Here is a 17858-nt window from a genome sequence, read left to right on the forward strand (position 1 = left end):
CTACATGCAGTTTTGATGATCTAGACTAGAAATGTGAGACGATGGAGCAATGATCGACCGGCCCCCAACAGATGCGAAACAGCCTTATCTAGAAGCCTAATAAACTTGTCTACTGTTATTACCACAATGGTTTGACGATGTAAACAAGTGGATAATTAGAAAGCCTACAATTTCCTCTGAAATGTACTTACAAAACCGAGTACCTTTGCACATAGATCAGACTCAACCAGGTTCCTCCAGCGAAGCTCTAACTTAGGCACTTCTAGATCCAGTGGCTACGAAGGGGAATGGTAGACTGTGAGAGCTTGTTTCTTAAGGCATTTGCGAATTGCATCGTCAACGCCTGCTCTGAGGCCAACGGTCTCAACTACGTTTAACAATCCTAGCTCAAAACTCCTATTTACAACTACGTATGAACAGATATTCTCATCAGCATCCTCCACCTCCCCCGTCACATCCACCGCCGCCTCCTCCTGCTCCATCACCTCCTCCACCACTATCTCCTCCGCCCCCACTATCACAGCCATAACTATCGCATCCTGCAGCGGCATCCCCGCCTCCGCCTTTGCCTCCAACATCACTACCGCCCTGATCCCAGTCTCCGATGAAGTGATGACCAGCGCCAAGAAGTCGAATGTACGCAGCTCCCTGGTTGACATTGTTGGCAGTATTGTAGTTGTTTGCGTAGTAATCATCCTCCTGATCTCGTTTTCGTCTAAAAAACGGTAGACACATTGTTGCAAAGGACGATGAAAGACTTCGCTCGTATATGTACTTGTATGAAAGATGTGTGAATTTTCTCGGTAGTGAGAATCCTGCTTGTATTGGTCTGATAGGATCGTTGTCCTGGAGGATGACTTTGCCACTTGCGTTTGAAAAGCAGCATAAGAATTTTAATGGGAGTCTCGAACTCTGAGCATTCGCACTTCAGGCCATTCTTAAATACCAACATTATTGTTTTGCCAAGAGTGTTTGGCGAGCCTACGAATCCATAACTTTCAATTCGAGGTCACAGCAGTCAGCTTATCCCACTGAACAGCAAGGCTCAGCCAGCCAAGCTGTAATCTCAGTTACTTGCCCAGAACATTTCTAGCGTAATAATGTACCTTGTGCATATGATTGGCCAGTCCTTGCATTGTATAGCCACCAGATGGCATGATTTACAGCTGGAAGACGGGGCATGCCCAAGTAAGGTATATGATAAAGTCTCGAACGCTTCTCAGATTGTTGTGCTGGTCTAATAAAATACAATACTGTACAAATCGAATGTCTCCTGCCAGGCCCGTATCTTACAAGATATCTACCATGAAACTCCAAAGCCCAATGTTACATTAGTTTATGAACATCCTCCTCCACCTCCACCATCTGCGCCGCCGCCTCCGCCGCCGCCATCACAATGACCTCCTCCATGGTGACCTCCTCCGCTATAATCGGCCCAAGCTCCCGCTAAATCACCGGCCGCTGAGGCGTAGTGACGGCCGTGTTTACGTGACTTCTTGCCGCCGTTGTAGTATCCGTAGTTGTTATAGCCATATTTTTTCGAGTAGCCCATGGCTGGTTGTGGATGGTAATCGTAGACCCGATCATGATTTTTCTTTCTGAAGAGTGGTATACACATGTTGGTGGTGTCTGTGGTGGGGTTTGTGTATTATGTCGATGTGTGACTTGGTTGCTAATGTTGCAGCAGACAAGAATGCAAGCTGGGAAATTGCAGTTATATTTTATAGAAGCAGGCAGTTTGTAGTAAAAGACTTCTTCTTTGTAGGATTGTTTGTGATGATGAGATAATTGATGGATCTCAACCAGGGAATGACACGCATTTATATACATGGAGTCTTTGGCTTGATACAGCCTAGAGTGACGTCTGTCGTCAGCTTCCTCGCTCCGAAACCAGGTCTGAGCCCCAGGCACCCCATTGAAGCATCCTTCGAGAACAATTCTACAGCGAATATGTCACTAGACAGCACTTGATTGATCAGTCTCGCTGCTGCACAGCCACCAGGGCATTTTGTTGTACAGCTGATCGCGTGAATCTTCCCCAATTGGTCTTAGATGGCCTCATCATTCCCTGCAGTTTCGCTGCTCCAATTTTCAGCCCTGTCCCCTAATGATGATCTTGTCCCAAAAGGGTATCAATGGAGCGATGCGATCGACCCGCCTCTCACGCTAGCGCTGCGCAGCAAGATCGTCGTCAGCTGCTGGTGCTGCGCCATGTTACAGCGACCCCGATTTTCAATACTTTCTGAAAGTCCTCATTGCACCGGACCTTTATGCTGTGAGAAGCCATTTGAATGAGTCAATCTGACTCTATTGACGGTCAGAAATTAGATGGCGATACTGAAATCAGAGTACCCTCTATTGAACCCCAGAAGTGGGATGGATAAATTGTCGAAGAACGCATCCCTGTGGTACAAGCCCAAGATCTAATAGTACATAATACACAAATTAAGTTAACGTTATAGCTTTCTCTTGCCCGTAATAAGCTCAAACTCCTTTTCCGAACTCTTCTCGAGCTCCCTTTTGACCCAAGCTCCTATACTTGAAGCAGCCTCCTGAGGGCTCTCCAAATGCAACTGAAAGAAGCCCTGCAATAAAGATGGTGTAAACGTATCGTCGGGAATCTCTTTCCCGAATTCCGCAGCAAGCTTCTTGATCTCATCCATATCAAGATGCGAGGTGCATCCGAGATCAGGAGAAAACATGCGAATGAACATCTCTTCTGCTGACTTTCGACTGATGTTGCCTAGGAGAACCTTCATATCGACTCGTCCTGGTCGTACCAATGCGCTGTCCAACTGTTCGGGATGATTGGTGGTCATGATAATGATGCGTCCTTCAACCGAACCAACGCCATCTAAGACATTCAAAAGCCCGGAAAGGGTGCAATTGGGCGCAGAACTTCCCTCTTGCCCGTTATCTGAGTTTGAACGATCCGTCCAAACTGCATCGATATCTTCGAGCAAGACGACACAACGTGGAGGAATTTCCTGAAACATCTGCTCCAGATCTGCATCCGTGGCCACACTGGGAATCTTGACTTCATAAAGATCCAGTCCAAATTCGCCAGCGATGGCAACTGACAGAGACGACTTTCCAGTTCCAGGGGGTCCGTAAAATAGATAACCTCGTCTATAAGGCATGCTCCGACTCTGATATCTCTTCTGCGTCTTGGGGTCAAGATAATTCCGAATATCGCCAAGAAGCTCTTGTTTCGTCTCATTATCGAAGTGAACGGTCTCTAAATGTCGAATCGGTTTCCGTGCCTTTGGTTTCCACGAAAGACCATAGCGATCTCGAGCGTAGATAATCACGAAAAACTGTGTTTGCCGATCTGAATACTCCCGACATGATTCGATAAAGGCCTTGATGGGCTCAGCCGACCAGCCAAAGCAGCTCACAGTGATCTCTTCCCCTCCGATACCATCATAACTAGGATCCGATAAAGAAGAGCTGAAGTCGTCGATTCTGCGAGTCACAAGAAACAGATTTCCGTCATAAAATAGCCATCTGGTGTTCCAATGAGGCGAATACTGAATAGAATGCTTTGTCTTTTTAAGAGCTGCTGCGCGATCTCCATTCTGTCCGATATCGGTGCGTCCATGAAATGAGCGATAGTGTCGTTCCCGGTTAGCCAGAAGCCATTTGACAACACTTCTGTTGAGAGGATCGCCACCGGGAATCGTCACTGATGCGAGAAAGAAACGTCGTATTGTACCATAGACTTCATGCCATATACGATGTAGAAATCTCCAAGCTGTAGGTACTGTTCCGGCAATGGCGATGAGCGATCCGATCTGTGTGATATCGAGTTCTGACCAGCGTGAGACAACATCTCTCATGATACCGATTCCCTGTGACATTGGATCGAGAAGATGCTGTCCAGTAGCAGCGCCAACGTGGAAGTGATGAGCCATATTCTCAATGCTCACCAAGTTGGCGACGTGCTCAATTGAAGCTCAGCGTTGAGTGCAATTGAGCGAACATTGATAGGTATAGTTGCAAGAGACAAAGAGTAAAGAAAATATAAGCAAGAAATAAAACAATTACATCGATTTAACGAGCGACAAGAAAGGCCAATTAAGAATACTGTACAGATTGATAGGGGATTCCGTCGTACTGTAACCCAGAAATTTGTCAAGATTTGGTAGCAATTGAAACTTTGCCCTGATTCCCCGCCTGCCATTCTTGGTAAGGCGCCCCTTTTTATGCGTCTTGATCCCTGTTGACGTTGCCGTGGGGTTCTGAACCTTGCTGTCATTTTCGTCCAATTCCCGCAAAGGCGACGTCCGTCCCTTCACTCAGTGTTTAGATTTCCAGCAGTCGCAGACTCTGAACCAACATTGAATCTTCTGACGTAACTCAGATAACGATACTACGCTTCTGAGTGAAATATACAGGATGATATGTGAGCCAGGCAGTATCTTGTGAAGTATAAACCAAATTTGATTGATGGGCAAAAGAACATGGCACCTAGATTTCGACAGTCCAACAGTCGTCCTATCATCAGCTCAAGGGATCTTGCTAATGATTACATCAACAAGAATAGTGGAATGTCCGCTTTGAGGCTTGATCTGAATATTATATCCAAGAGAGCGAGGAAAGTCAAAAGACATGTGAGGCTCATCAACCGGTTTGAAAAACGTCTCCTTACCCCATTCAGACCAAGCGACCTCATAATATGATGCAGTGCCGATACCAATGACCTGCACAGGACAATGGATGTTGACCCCAAACCAGGACCCATTGGGTGCATACCAGATAGAGTATCCGTCCATCTCGCCCTGTGCCCAGGCCCCATTGGTAAAGAACCACGCTAGGGATGTTGAACCAGTACGGAAATGTTTGTCTGGCATAGCCTTTACAGGCAAGATGAAGGATGGATGCACTTGAGCGTCGTAAAGAGTGAGAAGATCACCACCAGTTTGATTCCACCAGGTAAGGGTGTATGTGGCATCCACATCGCGAGAATCCTGAGGTTTCAGATCGGAAGACGGAGTATCTTTAGGCTTGGCTCTGTGCTGTTTCAATGCTTGGATGGCCGCTTCAAATAGTTTCGGATCTACCTCTACGGTTATCATGCGCTGGCAACAGTAAACCCGTTTGCTGATTCGAGCCATAAAGCGAAAAACAACTGTGCTACATCGGCATTTCCGGACTTAATGACTGGAAAAGCAGTACCAGAGAGCAGATGGTCTTTCAGAGCATCAGGACCTTCGGACATCGCTCGGACGAACAAGTCAACAGCTCGCTCAGAATCGAATTTGACAGAGCTATATGGTCCATCCAACCACCAATGTGATTCCCCTTCCAAGCGCAGTTCTAGGCGAGACATCCTTTGTAAGATACTTTGCTGGGAATGGTTGAGTGGTTTCTGTCGTAGGAAGCAATTCAATAACGACCAGAAACCCATCGCATTCTTATATCTAACACTCATGAACGCCAACTTTACTAGAGCAAAGTCTATAAGGCCACTGCCGGTCTATCCGCTCGCAAACGAACTAAAACTACCAATAATGGATACCAAGTCGGGAAGGCGGCAGTGAAAACTCCTACGATATGCAATATCATTCACTGAACTCACGTAAAAGCTTTAGTGACGCCGCCACCAACTCATATTAACTTCAGCCCTCAAGCCTAACCTCGTGGAAATCTCGTATTGCAACTTCTGGGATATTTTTTGCGATACTTCCCAGCTCAAACTTTCCATTCCATAGACAGTGGCTGTTACCATCGATTATAGTGGCCAGCCTTTTTATACAGCCTCACAGTTACGGCCAGCCACAGTAACCACTCAGAGCAACTTAACGACAGCATTCCAGAGGCAACCAGGTACTAATAGGGGTTTATTATTAGAATATTCCCCTCAGAATTCCCAGATAGTGCTATAGCTATCTATCAATGTCAATTCTTGCTTTGCCTGATGCACCAACAGGTTGCTGTTATTTAGGTTTTAATTTATCCACCGCGGATTCCACAACATACGGCTCTTCAATCACCCTCTTATCCTTACCAAATATCGCTCATTAACCCTTGTTCCCCTTGGCTTCATTCCAGAAGTCAATGAATTCCTCAACGCCTTTTTCAGCCATGCTCTCGATATGAGGTAGCTGCTCTTTAAGCCAGGCTTCTTCCTCGCCGGCCTGAGGCGCAGCCATTCCTCCCTCTCGAATCGTGACTAGCGGTACGAATTTCACCATAATTAACCTCGTCTTCTCATCTTCCTCGCTCCAAGTTGACTTCTCAGGTGGCGACGTGACTTGGAGCGTTTCGTACCAAGCTGCTTCGATCTTGGCACCAAGCTCATCGAAATCTGCTTTCGATCGGGCTGCAGACGTGCGAACGTTTCCAGAGATGCGGTTCGATGATAGAGGATGTGACTTTCCAGCGACGAAGTAAGTGTTGTCGGTGTTGTCTTCTGCGATGAAGCGTACATGGACCAGGAATGCTGGTGTATTGAAGGCTTCGCAGTGAAGCCTTGTAATTGCGGTTGCTAGGCTTTGACGTTGGTCCTGTGTGAAAGGACAAGAGTGGTGGACTTCATAGAAAGGCATGATTTGACAAGATGGTAGGACCTTATTAAGAGCTTATGAATGAGCAAGTTAAGTCCATGTGCGTGTGCAAGTACTTGAACTTACTGATGCCAACTTATACTGATCACAAAAGCGGGGTCGGCTTGCTGATCCACGGACGACGGCCAAAGGGCGATATATAGCCGTAGATATCAAAACATTCTTCAAAATCAGCCTTCGATTAATGCAAAATATAGGCAGAAGTTAATATAATTGCTGCACTGGCTGATGGTCACTGTACCAAGTGGCCATTCATATCCTGACACGCAGCTCACGGAATTACTGCCTCGGCTCTCGGACAAGATTCACCATGCATGTAATTACAACTAGTCATCATTCAAGTTCTAAATACCTTAATGAGATCATATCATGGACGATTGTGAGCCACGTTTCTCAATGGTATGGGAATTTTGCTTATGCAACAACGATTTGAATTATAATTGAGGCTAATGGCGCAGCTTCTACCACTTTTCAAGATAAGGTCGAATATCGATCTCCTGGGTAAATGCGGATCGGTGTTGAGTATGAAGGTTCCAGTAAGCCTCAGCAATCTACAGATATCATCAGTAACCTTCAAGATAAACGGGCTGATCAACTTACCGCATCAGGGCTAATCTTTCCATCCTCGGCACCGTCATTAGCAGCCCATTGCTTGGTACGAGGAATATCAATAACTCCATCAATAACTGCATGAGCTACATGGACACCTTTTGGACCAAATTCACGTGCGAGAGATTGATGCATCGCGCGTTGGCCCCATTTTCCAGCTGCGAAGGTGCTGAACTGCGCGGAACCCTTGATGGAAGCCGTGGCGCCAGTGAGGATTAGGGTTGGAGGGTAGTGAGAGTTTGGCACTGCTTCGAGAAGATGAGGGACAGTGGATTGTGCAAAATTGAAGAATGATCGGCTTGTGTCGTCAGTGGAGTGCATTTACGATTCGATAGGACAACATACATGGATCCATCAATGCTGGCATTGAGATCATTCTCTGTAAGCTCCAAGAAAGGCTTCTTAGCAAAACCACCACTTCCAACGTTGTAAATAGCGGCTGCGAGTTGACTATCCGGCAATTCCTTGTTGATAGTCTCAAAGGCCTTCTTCAAAGACGCAGCGTCTCCTACGTCGGCTGAGACTCCGATCGCCTTACCACCCGCCTTCTGAACATCTGCAAGAGTACTCTCGTAACTCTCAGGCCGACGAGCAAGCAATACGACTGGGTATTCCTGGGCGAATCGCAGGGCGACGGAACGACCTAGGTCAAGATCAGTAAGCAGGGGAGTCAAGAAGGAGGGGTAGGCTTACCAGTGCCAGGGCCAACGCCAGCGATGAGAGCGTAGAAGGACTTGGATGACATTACGGTAATTGGGTGATTGTTTACTTGGTGGATGAATTGATAAGAAAATATCTGATTGTGAAAAGATCGCGAGAATTAAATAGAAAGATCAGTGTTCAGAGTGGCATAATCGTTCTGCTTCGTTACGTCATCCGCTTATAAATATCGCTGCATCACCCCGGCATTTCGCGTCTTCAAATCAACGCCGACGGTGAACTTCGGACTACCGAAGCATTGGACTGTTGACAAATCCAAATGTTCAAAGCGCTTCTAATTCATTCATGCCTGGTATTCTACTACGCTATCGAAATTATTTGATATCGTTCTTAACCTTGTCTAACCATTTGCTCCCAAGCCCATTGAGAAGAGGAACGCGTACAAAATCCGCAATATCACGATACACAACCTCCCGCTTTTGCTTGCCAACTGTAACGCTCATCTTCTTTGTCTTTTTCATTCCTTTTTTTGCCTTACCAAATTTCGATCCAACTTCCCATATCATCCAATCCACGGCTACGCGCGTGATCTTGCTATGGTCTTCCCATTCAAAGACTCCAGCGTCGCTATCCGCATCGCCCTTCAGAACTCGCTCAAAGATTGAGTGCAGAAACTCCAAACCCTTCTCCTGATTTTCAGCGAGGCTCGACCAGGAGCCGCCTGTGATAAGAGTGACGGTTGTCAGGTTGCGGCCACGGCATATTATTCTAGCAATTTCTGCCTGTCTCTGTATTAGCAATGTTTCCTTTGTTCACGGATTTGTGGTACTTACGAGTTTGGTCGGCTCTGGAATGAACTCAAACACCTTCAACTCTGGAAGATTATCGACCAAAGTCAAGGTCGTGTCAGGCTCCAAACACGTTATTTTGTAGCCACTGGTCACGCCCCTGTAGGATATCTTCAGCTTGGTCAATTTTTCATGTTTGAGAATAGCTCTGACGAGTGAGTTCTTCAGACCGGGGTTGACTGTGATCTCCTGACGGTATTGGCCGTAGTCATGCAGCTCCAAACAGGTCAAAGTGTCGAAAGACGATATAAAGTCGATTCTGGCGTCGACATACGCTTCTTGCTCCTCTGGTACCACGAAAGAAGTTTCTTTTCCCATTTCAATTTCCAAACTGCGCAGCTTGATGTTGGCCTTCTGGTCATCTCGGGCCTTGGAAAAGATGTTGCTGAGATGTTCAAACAATATTTTGAGGTCATGTGAAAGATAGCCAAATTTCAATTCTTCTAGCGCAACAAAGTCTACAGCATTTGCCAGAGCGCTCAAAAAGTCTTCATCAATAGTGGCTCCAGTAAGAGAGAATGATTTGAGTGACGTAAGGCTCTTGCTTTTTGGCCAGTCATCCAAGAACACAGAACTGAATGATCCAGTCTCTATCTCTAGACTTCGAAGGGTCGATCGAGAGTTGAGAATCAAGGATAAGGGAGTGTTATCTTTTCGGAAGTTGGGGCTAGCAAAACCGAGCAGATGGATGGCCAAGTGCCTGAGATCTTTGATTTTGGCCAGCGATTTGGCCTCGCTTTCTCCCAAGTTACCGGCAGATACATTCAATGCCCTGAGATTCTTTTGGCTGGCTAGACTCTTGGAAATAGATCTGGAAATGTATCAGTCTGAGAAACCGTAGAAGAGGAAATGCATACTCTGTAATACTGGAAGTTTCGACGACCTCGAGATTGGTCATATTTTTCAGAGCTTCCTCGACATATCGATTCACAATGAACTTGTGGTTTTTTCCTGGGTCGCCGATAAAAAGATTGGCTTGACGGACGTACTCCCCAAAACGAGGCTTCTTTTGGGGATCAATTACGTTTGAAAAGCTTTCTTGTTGGCCTCGATACTGACCCTCCTTCCTGAGTTGTTTTTTCTGATTAATAGATAGGAATGGCTCAAGATTTCGGATGAGCTTGGGAATATGAGCGTGATATGATACAGAGACATTGATGCGCTCGTAGAGCCGAGGTGTAACCATGGCAAAGTAGCTCTTGCTGGTGCAGCTTAGTCTTCCGAGCGTTCTAGTATCCTCGATCTGATTGCGTTCAGCACTGCGCTATCTGAGTTATGGATGGCATTCATCTCACATGGTCCAAAATCAAGTTCAGAATCTCTCGTGGACAGGACCAAAGAAGATCGGTTGCTGTACTCGTTGGAGACTTCGCGGACAATTCTTTAGTCGTCTTGCCACTAGTTTCTGCCCTGACTTTCTTTGTAGCTGGCCTCCCATCATTACTGGCGATGTGTCTTTTCGTATTGCCGATGGCGAAGGGCTTTTCGTGCAATTCGCTCACTGCTCCTTTCCGCTTGGTTGTTTTGCTAGGCATGTCAGGTACGGAGTCATTCTGGGCGCTTATAGGCCCCCGGTCCTGCAAAGCGTGGAGTCTGGCGCTCCTTCGGGTGGACATGATCAAATACCGGCAAGAAGATACTCGGGTGCAATAGCGGGAGCCTCGAAGGCTATGGAGGAGATGAAAGGAGTATAAGCCCGAGCTAAGGTTACGCGACGTGTTACCGGATCCTGACTGATATCACGTGACAATGCTCACAGTTTACAGAAGTACTAAAGTCCTTGGGGAGTACAGCCTTCATGATGTGATCATACTCACAACAAAGGTTTTGGGACCTTGTTACTGTTTGAATAAGGCTTGGGGGATAAAAGGAGAGGCCCCATCACCGACTGAGAGAACACATTAATAAGAGCCTACTCGCCCCGCTTAGAGACAATTCAACTCAGCCCCTCAACACGCAAAACACAAACACAACAACGCTCGACTCTCATGTTTAGGACCTTGCAAAGATCCATCAAGGCCCCAGTCAAAAGCTTGATGGATCCAGGCCAAATACAGAGAATTTCCGGGAGGTATCGCATGCCACCGGAATGGCAAAAGCACTCTCAAACGTTAACTGCATGGCCATCTCCCGCCTCTATTGTAGACGAGAAGATCCTTCGACAAGCACGCGCGGAAGTCTCGGCTCTATCCAATGCGATTTCCCGCTTCGAGCCAGTCACGATGCTTGCCCGCCCGGAAGACGTTCATGAAGCGTCTGCAACAGTGTCTGATAACGTTACCGTGCGACCACTGGCCGTAAGTGAGCTTTGGATTCGCGATACAGGACCGGTCTTTGTTCATGGAACGCAAAATGGTTTTTCTACTGGGCTCAAGCTGAATTTCAATTACTGGGGGGCGAAGATACCATCCTCTGGTGATGAAGCGGTTGCTGCGAATATCGAGATTCCAGAAGCTTCTGTCATAGACCGTAAGGATAAAAAGGACGGAAGTGCGCCTCAGGGAAGTGTCATACCTATTATTGACGGCGGTTTCACTAGTGAAGGAGGAGCGATTGAGGTCGATGGAGATGGAACCCTTCTGGCGACTGAGAGCTCCATCGTCAATGAGAACCGTAATCCCAGGAAATCGAAGAAAGAGTTGGAAGAACTATTCGAGAAATACTTCGGAATCCACAAAGTGATCTGGCTTACTGGGGTCAAAGGCTACGATATCACCGACTTTCATATCGATGCCTTTGCGAGATTCATCAAAGAGGGCCAGGTTCTTCTCAGCACACCCTCTGAACGTGCTGATCCGCTGGTGATCCAAGCCTACAAAGAGGCCAAGGAAATCTTGAGAAACGCGACAGATCATCGAGGAAGACGATTGGAGGTCTTTGAAGTTGAAGAGCCTCATCCCAGTGACCTCCCTGGTGAGAATTGGGATCATTTCGATGTGACCGTTGCTTCATACGCCAACTACTACCTCCCCAACGGAGGCCTGATCATGCCACGCTTCGGAGTCGGAAAGCTTGATGATGATGCCTACGAATTGTTTCGCCAGCACTTTCCAGATCGGGAGGTTGTTCAGGTTGATCTGAACATCCTTCCCAAACTCGGCGGAGGAATTCATTGTGCTACACAGCAGGTTCCAATGGAGGGTTGGTTTGGAAGGGCCGTATGAAGGGGGGAATTGAAGTTCTAATGCTGCGACTTATGCACTTGGAGACAATGATAGTGTGGTAACAGCCATCCGAGGGCCAATGTCGGATAGTACTGACTTTTCTCGAATTAATACTCCACTCAAGTTCATCACTTAATTCTTTGCGAGATAGGCAAGAATGATATCGGAATTCGTAACAGCAGAGTTGAAGGGATACATCTATTTCGCATAAAAGGTGTCTCTTAATCGTTGATTCATACCATCGCTTTAGTAATACAAGAATTCATCTTCTAACATCGACGTCCAGCCTGTCTCAATTTCCGTTGCTGCACCTGGCATTGACGTCCAGGCGGTCTCAATTGTCGTTGCTGCGCCTAGCATCGTCGTCCTCCCATTCTTCTACCACCGCCCATCATGCCTCCCATGCCTCCACCCATGCGTCGTCCACCTCCCATTCCTCCCATCATACCGCCGCCTCCCATGCCTCCACCCATGCGACCTCCACCATGGTGATGGTGGTGAACTACCTTGACTGGGCGAGCACCCATCATTCCGCCGCCGCCGGAGCTATAGCGGGGTTGGCTTCTTCGGAAGGGGAGACACATTGTGATTGCAGTTGTGGTTTTGTGGTTTTGAAGTGATTTGAGTTGTTGAAGTTGTGATGGTTGAGTTGGTTGCTGACTTGCTGTGGAGATAACTCGTTATAGGTTCTGTTGAGTTTGGATGTGTTTAGAGTTTGTTGATAAGGTATGTGATAGAGGGTATCTGAAGAGTTTGAGTTGTATTGTTTATTGGTCTGTTATTGATGATGATAATGAATTGCGATGAAAGGAATCATGGGCAGTATATATAGTCTTCAATGCCACCTATGACATCGACATCTCGGCATTGCAACCCTCAGCCACTGGTGATGAACTTGGATTCATCGATAGTTTCCGTATGACGCCACTTCAACTCCAAGCCGTGGCCCGGAAGGCGCAGAGCGTTGGCAGATGTCATGGCTGGGCCCATATAGAGTTGTGGCTGCTCCGTTAGATGCAAACCTTGTCGTGCCAAGCCCCATGCTCGTCAGACCTAAGAAAATGGGGTCTCGGCAGCGTCGTCATCTCTTGCCAATAGCACCACTTCTCTTGACTAAACTAGTCCCTGATCTGTTGGTCCGCCAAGATCTCGGTTCAATCGGCGTGCGATATCTTGATGAAGTGATGTGATGGTTTTGGAAGGTTTCATTGATCAACTGCACGTCAGAGCATTTCAATTTAATTGACTTTGTTAAATAATCTCATTTTGTTCTTCATTATCCTGTTCTCAGAGGCCTGCAACATGTTGGAACTCTGCCTTGCTGCCGACATTGCTCTCGTTGAGCCCTAAATCGACTTGGCCAACATTAACCGCCACGGTTTCATAATTTGTCAAAACCTCAATTGACTCCTCAATATGAAATAGGGACTCGTTGGCAATGTTTTGTTAAAGAATTGACTCCAAATGACTTGTAGCGACTCCAAGCGCTGTCCCTCCTTCTGAATCCGCCAAGTAGCGATCCGCCCCAAAATCTAGAGGCGTTCGCACATCCACTGGTCCTCTTTTCTTAGAGATGATGAGACCAACGTGTGCAATAAAGTATATAGATATAGGTAAGCGACCTTTAAAATCGCAAGTATCGACACCTGATTGTGAATGCTGAAGGAAAGTTGACAAGAGGACAGGATTCGTCAGCCAATGGAAGTTGCAATGTGGAAACGTCTTGGCCTAGACAGTTCTTGCTATCCCAGTTCATTTTGAGATCGCAAATCTCTATTTCCCGAAGCGCGGGAATCAACTCGTAGTTTGGATCGTGGAGGATGGTATCACCGAGGTTGTCGGACGTATTTATATCGAAGCCACAGGCTTCGATTAGCAACTTACCCTTTCAAGTGAATCTGCTCTTGCCGGTAGAGCATGTATGGCAGCCCTGAAAGAGCCAATTTCAGAAGGAAAAGTTGCACTCTAATGTGTTACTATCAAAGCTACTTGTAATGGTGTGAGTCCATCACAGGTCTGCCAGCCGATATTGTGATTATCCTTCTCGATAAGGTCTAGTATTTAGTATTATAGCTCAATGTTTTCTCATCGGATGCTTGACAATACCACGGGGGGCTGTAGTGGCCTATAAACTCCGCTCCGTACTTTGCAGTCCGCAATCCTCATAGTCCGCAGTCCGCACAGTCCGCAGTCCGCACAGTCCGCAGTCTACATGACTACTTGCTGGCCATAAGATTAAACTTTCGGTTGCTAACACGCATTTTTAGGATACGATAGTCCGCAGTCCGCAGTCTGCAGCTACGGGCACTTGGGTTACTTTTCCGGTATTTAAGCTGACCTCGCCTCAAATTGCTCAATTTCTAAGGCAACCTCATATCTATCAACTGTGGCAACATTGGCACATTTGCTGTATCATATCAAGAAATATTCTCAGTGTAAAGCTCTGAGTCTGTCAGCGAGATGAAGGTCGCGATCCTCGGTGCGACTGGTGAGACGGGCGCTTCAATTTTGAACGGCCTCCTCAACTCAACGGAGCCGCGATATGTACGTCAGGTTTCTTTCTTGGCGTAAGAATCTTATTGACTTGCCCGATTCTTAGGAGATTACTGCGCTAGTCCGGCCATCCTCACTAAAGAGACCTGAGGTACTTGCTCTCCATGAGAAGGGCATTAAGGTGGTGCCTGCGGATCTAAGTGCCCCTGAGGATGAACTCTCGAGACACCTCCATGGTATAGATACCGTCATTTCAGCCATCAGTGCTACCGGCCTCCTTATGCAAATCCCGCTCATCAATGCAGCTCAAGCCGCTGGTGTCAAGCGCTTCTTGCCTTGCTGTTTCGCCACGGTGATGCCCCCAGAAGGTATTCTAAAGTTGAGGGATACTGTATGTCCATCCGAGTATGACATGGCTACTACCGCTAACAGGTGATAAAGAAAGAACATGTGATTAATCACATCAAGAAAGTCAAACTTCCTTATACTATTATCGATATCGGCTACTGGTATCAGCTGATGTTGCCTCGCCTTCCCTCTGGCCGTATCGACTATGCCCTACCACTCACTTTAGGGTGCATTGCAGGGGACGGAAATACCCCCTGTGCCTTTACAGATCTGCAGGATATTGGAAGATGGGTCGCTCGCATTATCGCTGATCCTCGGACCCTGAATAAGATGGTCTTCGCCTACAACGCGGTTCTCACAATGAACCAAGTATACGATATGTTGGAAGAGGCCAGTGGCGAAAAGATTGACCGCAACTACGTAAGTCTGTTATATGAAGGGAGGAGCCAAAAAGATGTACTGTACTAATCAGATTTGGGCCTGTAGGTCTTGGAGGCCACGATCAAGGCCGGAGTGGTCAGAGCAGAGGCCGATACGCCGCCTGCAGACTCGTTCAACTACTTCGAGGTAGTGAAGTACCAATACTTCAACTCACTCGGACTTCGTGGGGATAATACCCCGGAATACGCGCGTTACTTAGGATATGTAGATGCGACGGAACTCTTTCCCGACATGAAAGTGACAACCCCGGAAGCCTATTGTCAGGAAATTTTAAGTGGCAAGGCTACGACCATCTATCAGAGATTGATGTCGGCCGCTCAGTAAGGCGAGAGGTGGCGAGCATACATGACATTCAACCTCCTGTCACGTTCCGGAAAGCCTCTACTCAGCTCAAGCTTAGCCTAATTTCCTCTGTTATTGAATAAATATTTTTTTCTTTCTGATAGCAAAGCACTGACAGCGGAAGTCATCGCCTCTTGAATCTTCTTCTTTCCCCCCTACATGGCCTCTTAAAAGCGAGTGGCTAACAGGTATGGACTGCGCTGTAGTAAATTCCAAACTCTCAATCTCAGAACAGCCGTGCCATGAATCCCGTCAATAACATGTTGAAGGCTAAGGATTGCACTATGCCATACTTTCAGCTCCTCGGGTGCATCGTCAGATTTGTCGTAACCTTTTGCAGAGTTGGTAGATCTTGATACTCTCGTCGACAAACTGGCCGGCTGCGGCGACGAGGCCATCGACTTCGGCGGTCATGTTGCAGGAACTGACGCAAAGCATAATGGATCTCATATATGAGGGAGTTTCGTATCCCTTGTAATGAAAATGAAACAATATATTTCATATCTTGATGATATGACCATGTCGATGAGGGGTAACAAGCCTCACATTCTGGTGGCTGATTTTATCATGTAGCGATTGTTGCACTCATGATTTTTCGCCAATTATATCCGTCACGTTGCCTTCGTCAGCTCTGCGTAAGAGCTCAGGTAGGAATATGTTACACCCGGGATGCCAGGTCCTTCTCCAGAAAGAACGAAGAGCGATATTGTGCAAATATTGGCAGCGTGGCCATCCTCCTTGTGACCTCCGTAAACTGGCGGAGTGGATGGACTCAATAAGTGCCACTGCCCAATCCAAAGAGTGCCAAGTCTCCTGAGGTGTCACGGCATTCAGCTGAGTACATAAATTTAGCAAAAGTCTTGCCATTCTCTTCTTTTAACGCCTTGGTATCCGTATTGACACGGGCTGCAAGACATATAAATATACGTCGGTCAGCTCGACAACCGTAGGGAATGGGAGCCAGCTTCAACACTCCACCAAGCCTCCAAAATGTCTACTCACATAACTGTTCTTCCTGCCTCAACAAAAGTTGGAAAAGAGGCTATCCGCTTACTCTTGGCCTCTCCGGCCAATCCTACTATCCGTGGCATCTATCGTGACACTTCCAAGGCACCAGATGAATACACCAGCCACCCAAACTTCAATGCAGTCAAGGGCGGTGTTGCGTCTGAGGAAGGTCTCGATTTCAGCAACTCTGATGCCGTTCTCTATGTCCCGCCGCCGACTTATGAGATCATCGACCAAAGCGACTGGGCCAAGCAAACAGCAAACAATGTCAAAGGTGCCTTGAAGAAATCAGGCGTTAAGAGACTTGTTGTTCTGTCTGGTTTGGGGTCTCATAATGACCATGGTATCGTAAGTAATAGTAGCCAAGTCGCCATCCATGTCGATGCTGACGATTTAGGGCTTTGTGCGCTTGAATCATCACACCGACAAGATTCTCAAAGACTCTGTGCCTGAAGTGACTATCTTACAGTCAACTCATTTTCAGGAAGAGTTTGAGTACATGTTTCAAATGCCTTTGGGAGATCCGCCAACAATCTCATCATGGATCGCACCAAGGGATTTCAAGATCCCAATCGTCAGTCTCAGAGACGTTGGCGAAGTCTGTGCGAATAACTTGCTCAGCAAGCTCGAAAGTCCCGGTCCGCAAGTCCTCAAGATCTTTGGTCCTCGTGCCTACAGTTCAATCGATCTGAGAGACATGTTTGAGGAAATCACTGACAACAAGGTTGAGCTCGGACTTGCGCAAGGTGAGGATTTGAAGGCTTTCTTCAGACAGATCCTTCCTGAGCATTGCATTCCCGACTTTATGGAAATGATAGAATCGTCACTACCGGGTGGATTGATCGCGAAGGAGTATGAGGTTGATGAGAATACCGTGACTGGGAAGGTTGAGATGTTGGAAGTTTTCCGTGAACTAGGTGACAAGTATGGCTGTTCCAAGTAAAGAAGACACAGCCTGAACATTGACAGCTCCAATAATTCTAATTTTAAACACGGATGTCTGCCAAGAGGAGACGTACGCTACAGCAGCCTAGGTCTGGTATGCTCGCCTGCGTTACCTGTTCGACGCGGATCATTCTTATAAGGCTTTGTGATAGTTTTATTCTGCTTTTCCGCACAACTACTTATTTATGTAAAACGAAACATATATAAAGCGACGTCGTTTAACTGTTACATGAAATTTCAGAAGGTTTCATCATCATGCGAGCCAATAAGCTCTGAATAGGCGCAACAGCCTGACCATCTGCTGCCAGCACTGAGCAATGCCTCAATCGTCTGGTGACATTCTGATGCATCTAGTATAGACTATCGTAACAGTATTTAGTGTATATGTTACTAGATTGAGTGGCAATTGGCTTCATATTACGTGCGTGTAT

The 17858-nt window shown here is 46.9% G+C and overlaps 11 protein-coding genes across 13 annotated transcripts; 3 read left to right on the top strand and 8 right to left on the bottom strand.

Moving 5' to 3' along the window:
• Positions 1-429: 429 nt before the first annotated feature.
• FOIG_06787 (uncharacterized protein) lies at positions 430-735 on the bottom strand (the record flags this gene model as incomplete). Its single annotated transcript, XM_031206003.1, has 1 exon — positions 430-735. The coding sequence occupies one exon, from the start codon at positions 733-735 to the stop codon at positions 430-432; it is 306 nt and encodes a 101-aa protein (XP_031064727.1).
• Positions 736-2286: 1551 nt separating this feature from the next.
• Positions 2287-4111, bottom strand: FOIG_06788 (uncharacterized protein). Its single transcript, XM_031206004.1, has one exon. The coding sequence runs from the start codon at positions 3912-3914 to the stop codon at positions 2457-2459; it is 1458 nt and encodes a 485-aa protein (XP_031064728.1). The 5' UTR covers positions 3915-4111; the 3' UTR covers positions 2287-2456.
• A 51-nt stretch (positions 4112-4162) lies between these two features.
• FOIG_06789 (uncharacterized protein) lies at positions 4163-5117 on the bottom strand (the record flags this gene model as incomplete). The annotated part of the gene is made up of 1 exon (XM_031206005.1): positions 4163-5117. The coding sequence occupies one exon, from the start codon at positions 5115-5117 to the stop codon at positions 4509-4511; it is 609 nt and encodes a 202-aa protein (XP_031064729.1). The 3' UTR covers positions 4163-4508.
• Positions 5118-5826: 709 nt separating this feature from the next.
• FOIG_06790 (uncharacterized protein) lies at positions 5827-6628 on the bottom strand. Its single transcript, XM_031206006.1, has one exon. It carries the CDS (start codon positions 6549-6551, stop codon positions 6024-6026), a length of 528 nt encoding a protein of 175 aa, XP_031064730.1. The 5' UTR covers positions 6552-6628; the 3' UTR covers positions 5827-6023.
• Positions 6629-6952: 324 nt separating this feature from the next.
• FOIG_06791 (7-alpha-hydroxysteroid dehydrogenase) lies at positions 6953-8038 on the bottom strand. Its single transcript, XM_031206007.1, has 4 exons — positions 7872-8038; positions 7524-7821; positions 7170-7476; positions 6953-7120 (listed from the first exon to the last, which is right to left on the bottom strand). The coding sequence occupies exons 1-4, from the start codon at positions 7921-7923 to the stop codon at positions 7031-7033; spliced, it is 747 nt and encodes a 248-aa protein (XP_031064731.1). The 5' UTR covers positions 7924-8038; the 3' UTR covers positions 6953-7030.
• Positions 8039-8112: 74 nt separating this feature from the next.
• Positions 8113-10387, bottom strand: FOIG_06792 (uncharacterized protein). Of its 2 annotated transcripts, none has more exons than XM_031206008.1 (4): positions 9982-10387; positions 9544-9929; positions 8672-9497; positions 8113-8620 (listed from the first exon to the last, which is right to left on the bottom strand). In XM_031206008.1, the coding sequence occupies exons 1-4, from the start codon at positions 10300-10302 to the stop codon at positions 8213-8215; spliced, it is 1941 nt and encodes a 646-aa protein (XP_031064732.1). In that variant the 5' UTR covers positions 10303-10387; the 3' UTR covers positions 8113-8212. The 2 variants fall into 2 exon arrangements, with proteins under 2 accessions (XP_031064732.1, XP_031064733.1); XM_031206009.1 differs by having other exon boundaries at positions 8160-8616; positions 9982-10348.
• A 104-nt stretch (positions 10388-10491) lies between these two features.
• On the top strand, positions 10492-12605 carry FOIG_06793 (uncharacterized protein). Its single transcript, XM_031206010.1, has one exon. The coding sequence runs from the start codon at positions 10675-10677 to the stop codon at positions 11848-11850; it is 1176 nt and encodes a 391-aa protein (XP_031064734.1). The 5' UTR covers positions 10492-10674; the 3' UTR covers positions 11851-12605.
• On the bottom strand, positions 11891-12704 carry FOIG_06794 (uncharacterized protein). Of its 2 annotated transcripts, XM_031206012.1 has the most exons (2): positions 12314-12704; positions 11891-12256 (listed from the first exon to the last, which is right to left on the bottom strand). In XM_031206012.1, the coding sequence occupies exons 1-2, from the start codon at positions 12432-12434 to the stop codon at positions 12204-12206; spliced, it is 174 nt and encodes a 57-aa protein (XP_031064736.1). In that variant the 5' UTR covers positions 12435-12704; the 3' UTR covers positions 11891-12203. The 2 variants fall into 2 exon arrangements, with proteins under 2 accessions (XP_031064736.1, XP_031064735.1); XM_031206011.1 differs by having other exon boundaries at positions 11891-12704.
• A 1606-nt stretch (positions 12705-14310) lies between these two features.
• FOIG_06795 (uncharacterized protein) lies at positions 14311-15544 on the top strand (the record flags this gene model as incomplete). The annotated part of the gene is made up of 4 exons (XM_031206013.1): positions 14311-14394; positions 14450-14734; positions 14785-15111; positions 15178-15544. 4 exons carry the CDS (start codon positions 14311-14313, stop codon positions 15454-15456), a joined length of 975 nt encoding a protein of 324 aa, XP_031064737.1. The 3' UTR covers positions 15457-15544.
• A 245-nt stretch (positions 15545-15789) lies between these two features.
• FOIG_06796 (uncharacterized protein) lies at positions 15790-15888 on the bottom strand (the record flags this gene model as incomplete). Its single annotated transcript, XM_031206014.1, has 1 exon — positions 15790-15888. One exon carries the CDS (start codon positions 15886-15888, stop codon positions 15790-15792), a length of 99 nt encoding a protein of 32 aa, XP_031064738.1.
• Positions 15889-16454: 566 nt separating this feature from the next.
• Positions 16455-17425, top strand: FOIG_06797 (uncharacterized protein; the record flags this gene model as incomplete). The annotated part of the gene is made up of 2 exons (XM_031206015.1): positions 16455-16830; positions 16880-17425. The coding sequence occupies exons 1-2, from the start codon at positions 16465-16467 to the stop codon at positions 17423-17425; spliced, it is 912 nt and encodes a 303-aa protein (XP_031064739.1). The 5' UTR covers positions 16455-16464.
• Positions 17426-17858: the final 433 nt, after the last annotated feature.

The sequence above is a fragment of the Fusarium odoratissimum genome, assembly GCF_000260195.1.
Source record: "Fusarium odoratissimum NRRL 54006 unplaced genomic scaffold supercont1.9, whole genome shotgun sequence".
NCBI classification, from domain to species: domain Eukaryota; kingdom Fungi; phylum Ascomycota; class Sordariomycetes; order Hypocreales; family Nectriaceae; genus Fusarium; species Fusarium odoratissimum.

Excerpts from the sequence above, each read along its gene's own strand:
- FOIG_06793 (XM_031206010.1), top strand. The coding sequence starts at position 10,675 with ATGTTTAGGACCTTGCAAAGATCCATCAAGGCCCCAGTCAAAAGCTTG.
- FOIG_06790 (XM_031206006.1), bottom strand. The coding sequence starts at position 6,551 with ATGCCTTTCTATGAAGTCCACCACTCTTGTCCTTTCACACAGGACCAA.
- FOIG_06794 (XM_031206011.1), bottom strand. The coding sequence starts at position 12,434 with ATGTGTCTCCCCTTCCGAAGAAGCCAACCCCGCTATAGCTCCGGCGGC.
- FOIG_06791 (XM_031206007.1), bottom strand. The coding sequence starts at position 7,923 with ATGTCATCCAAGTCCTTCTACGCTCTCATCGCTGGCGTTGGCCCTGGC. Across the intron at positions 7,477-7,523 it reads GCCAGCATTGATGGATCCAT|CCGATCATTCTTCAATTTTG; the intron begins GTATGTTGTCCT and ends TGACGACACAAG. Across the intron at positions 7,121-7,169 it reads GAAAGATTAGCCCTGATGCG|ATTGCTGAGGCTTACTGGAA; the intron begins GTAAGTTGATCA and ends TGATATCTGTAG.
- FOIG_06788 (XM_031206004.1), bottom strand. The coding sequence starts at position 3,914 with ATGGCTCATCACTTCCACGTTGGCGCTGCTACTGGACAGCATCTTCTC.
- FOIG_06792 (XM_031206008.1), bottom strand. The coding sequence starts at position 10,302 with ATGTCCACCCGAAGGAGCGCCAGACTCCACGCTTTGCAGGACCGGGGG. Across the intron at positions 9,930-9,981 it reads TGAACTTGATTTTGGACCAT|ATCGAGGATACTAGAACGCT; the intron begins GTGAGATGAATG and ends GAACGCAATCAG. Across the intron at positions 8,621-8,671 it reads TTCCAGAGCCGACCAAACTC|GCAGAAATTGCTAGAATAAT; the intron begins GTAAGTACCACA and ends ATACAGAGACAG.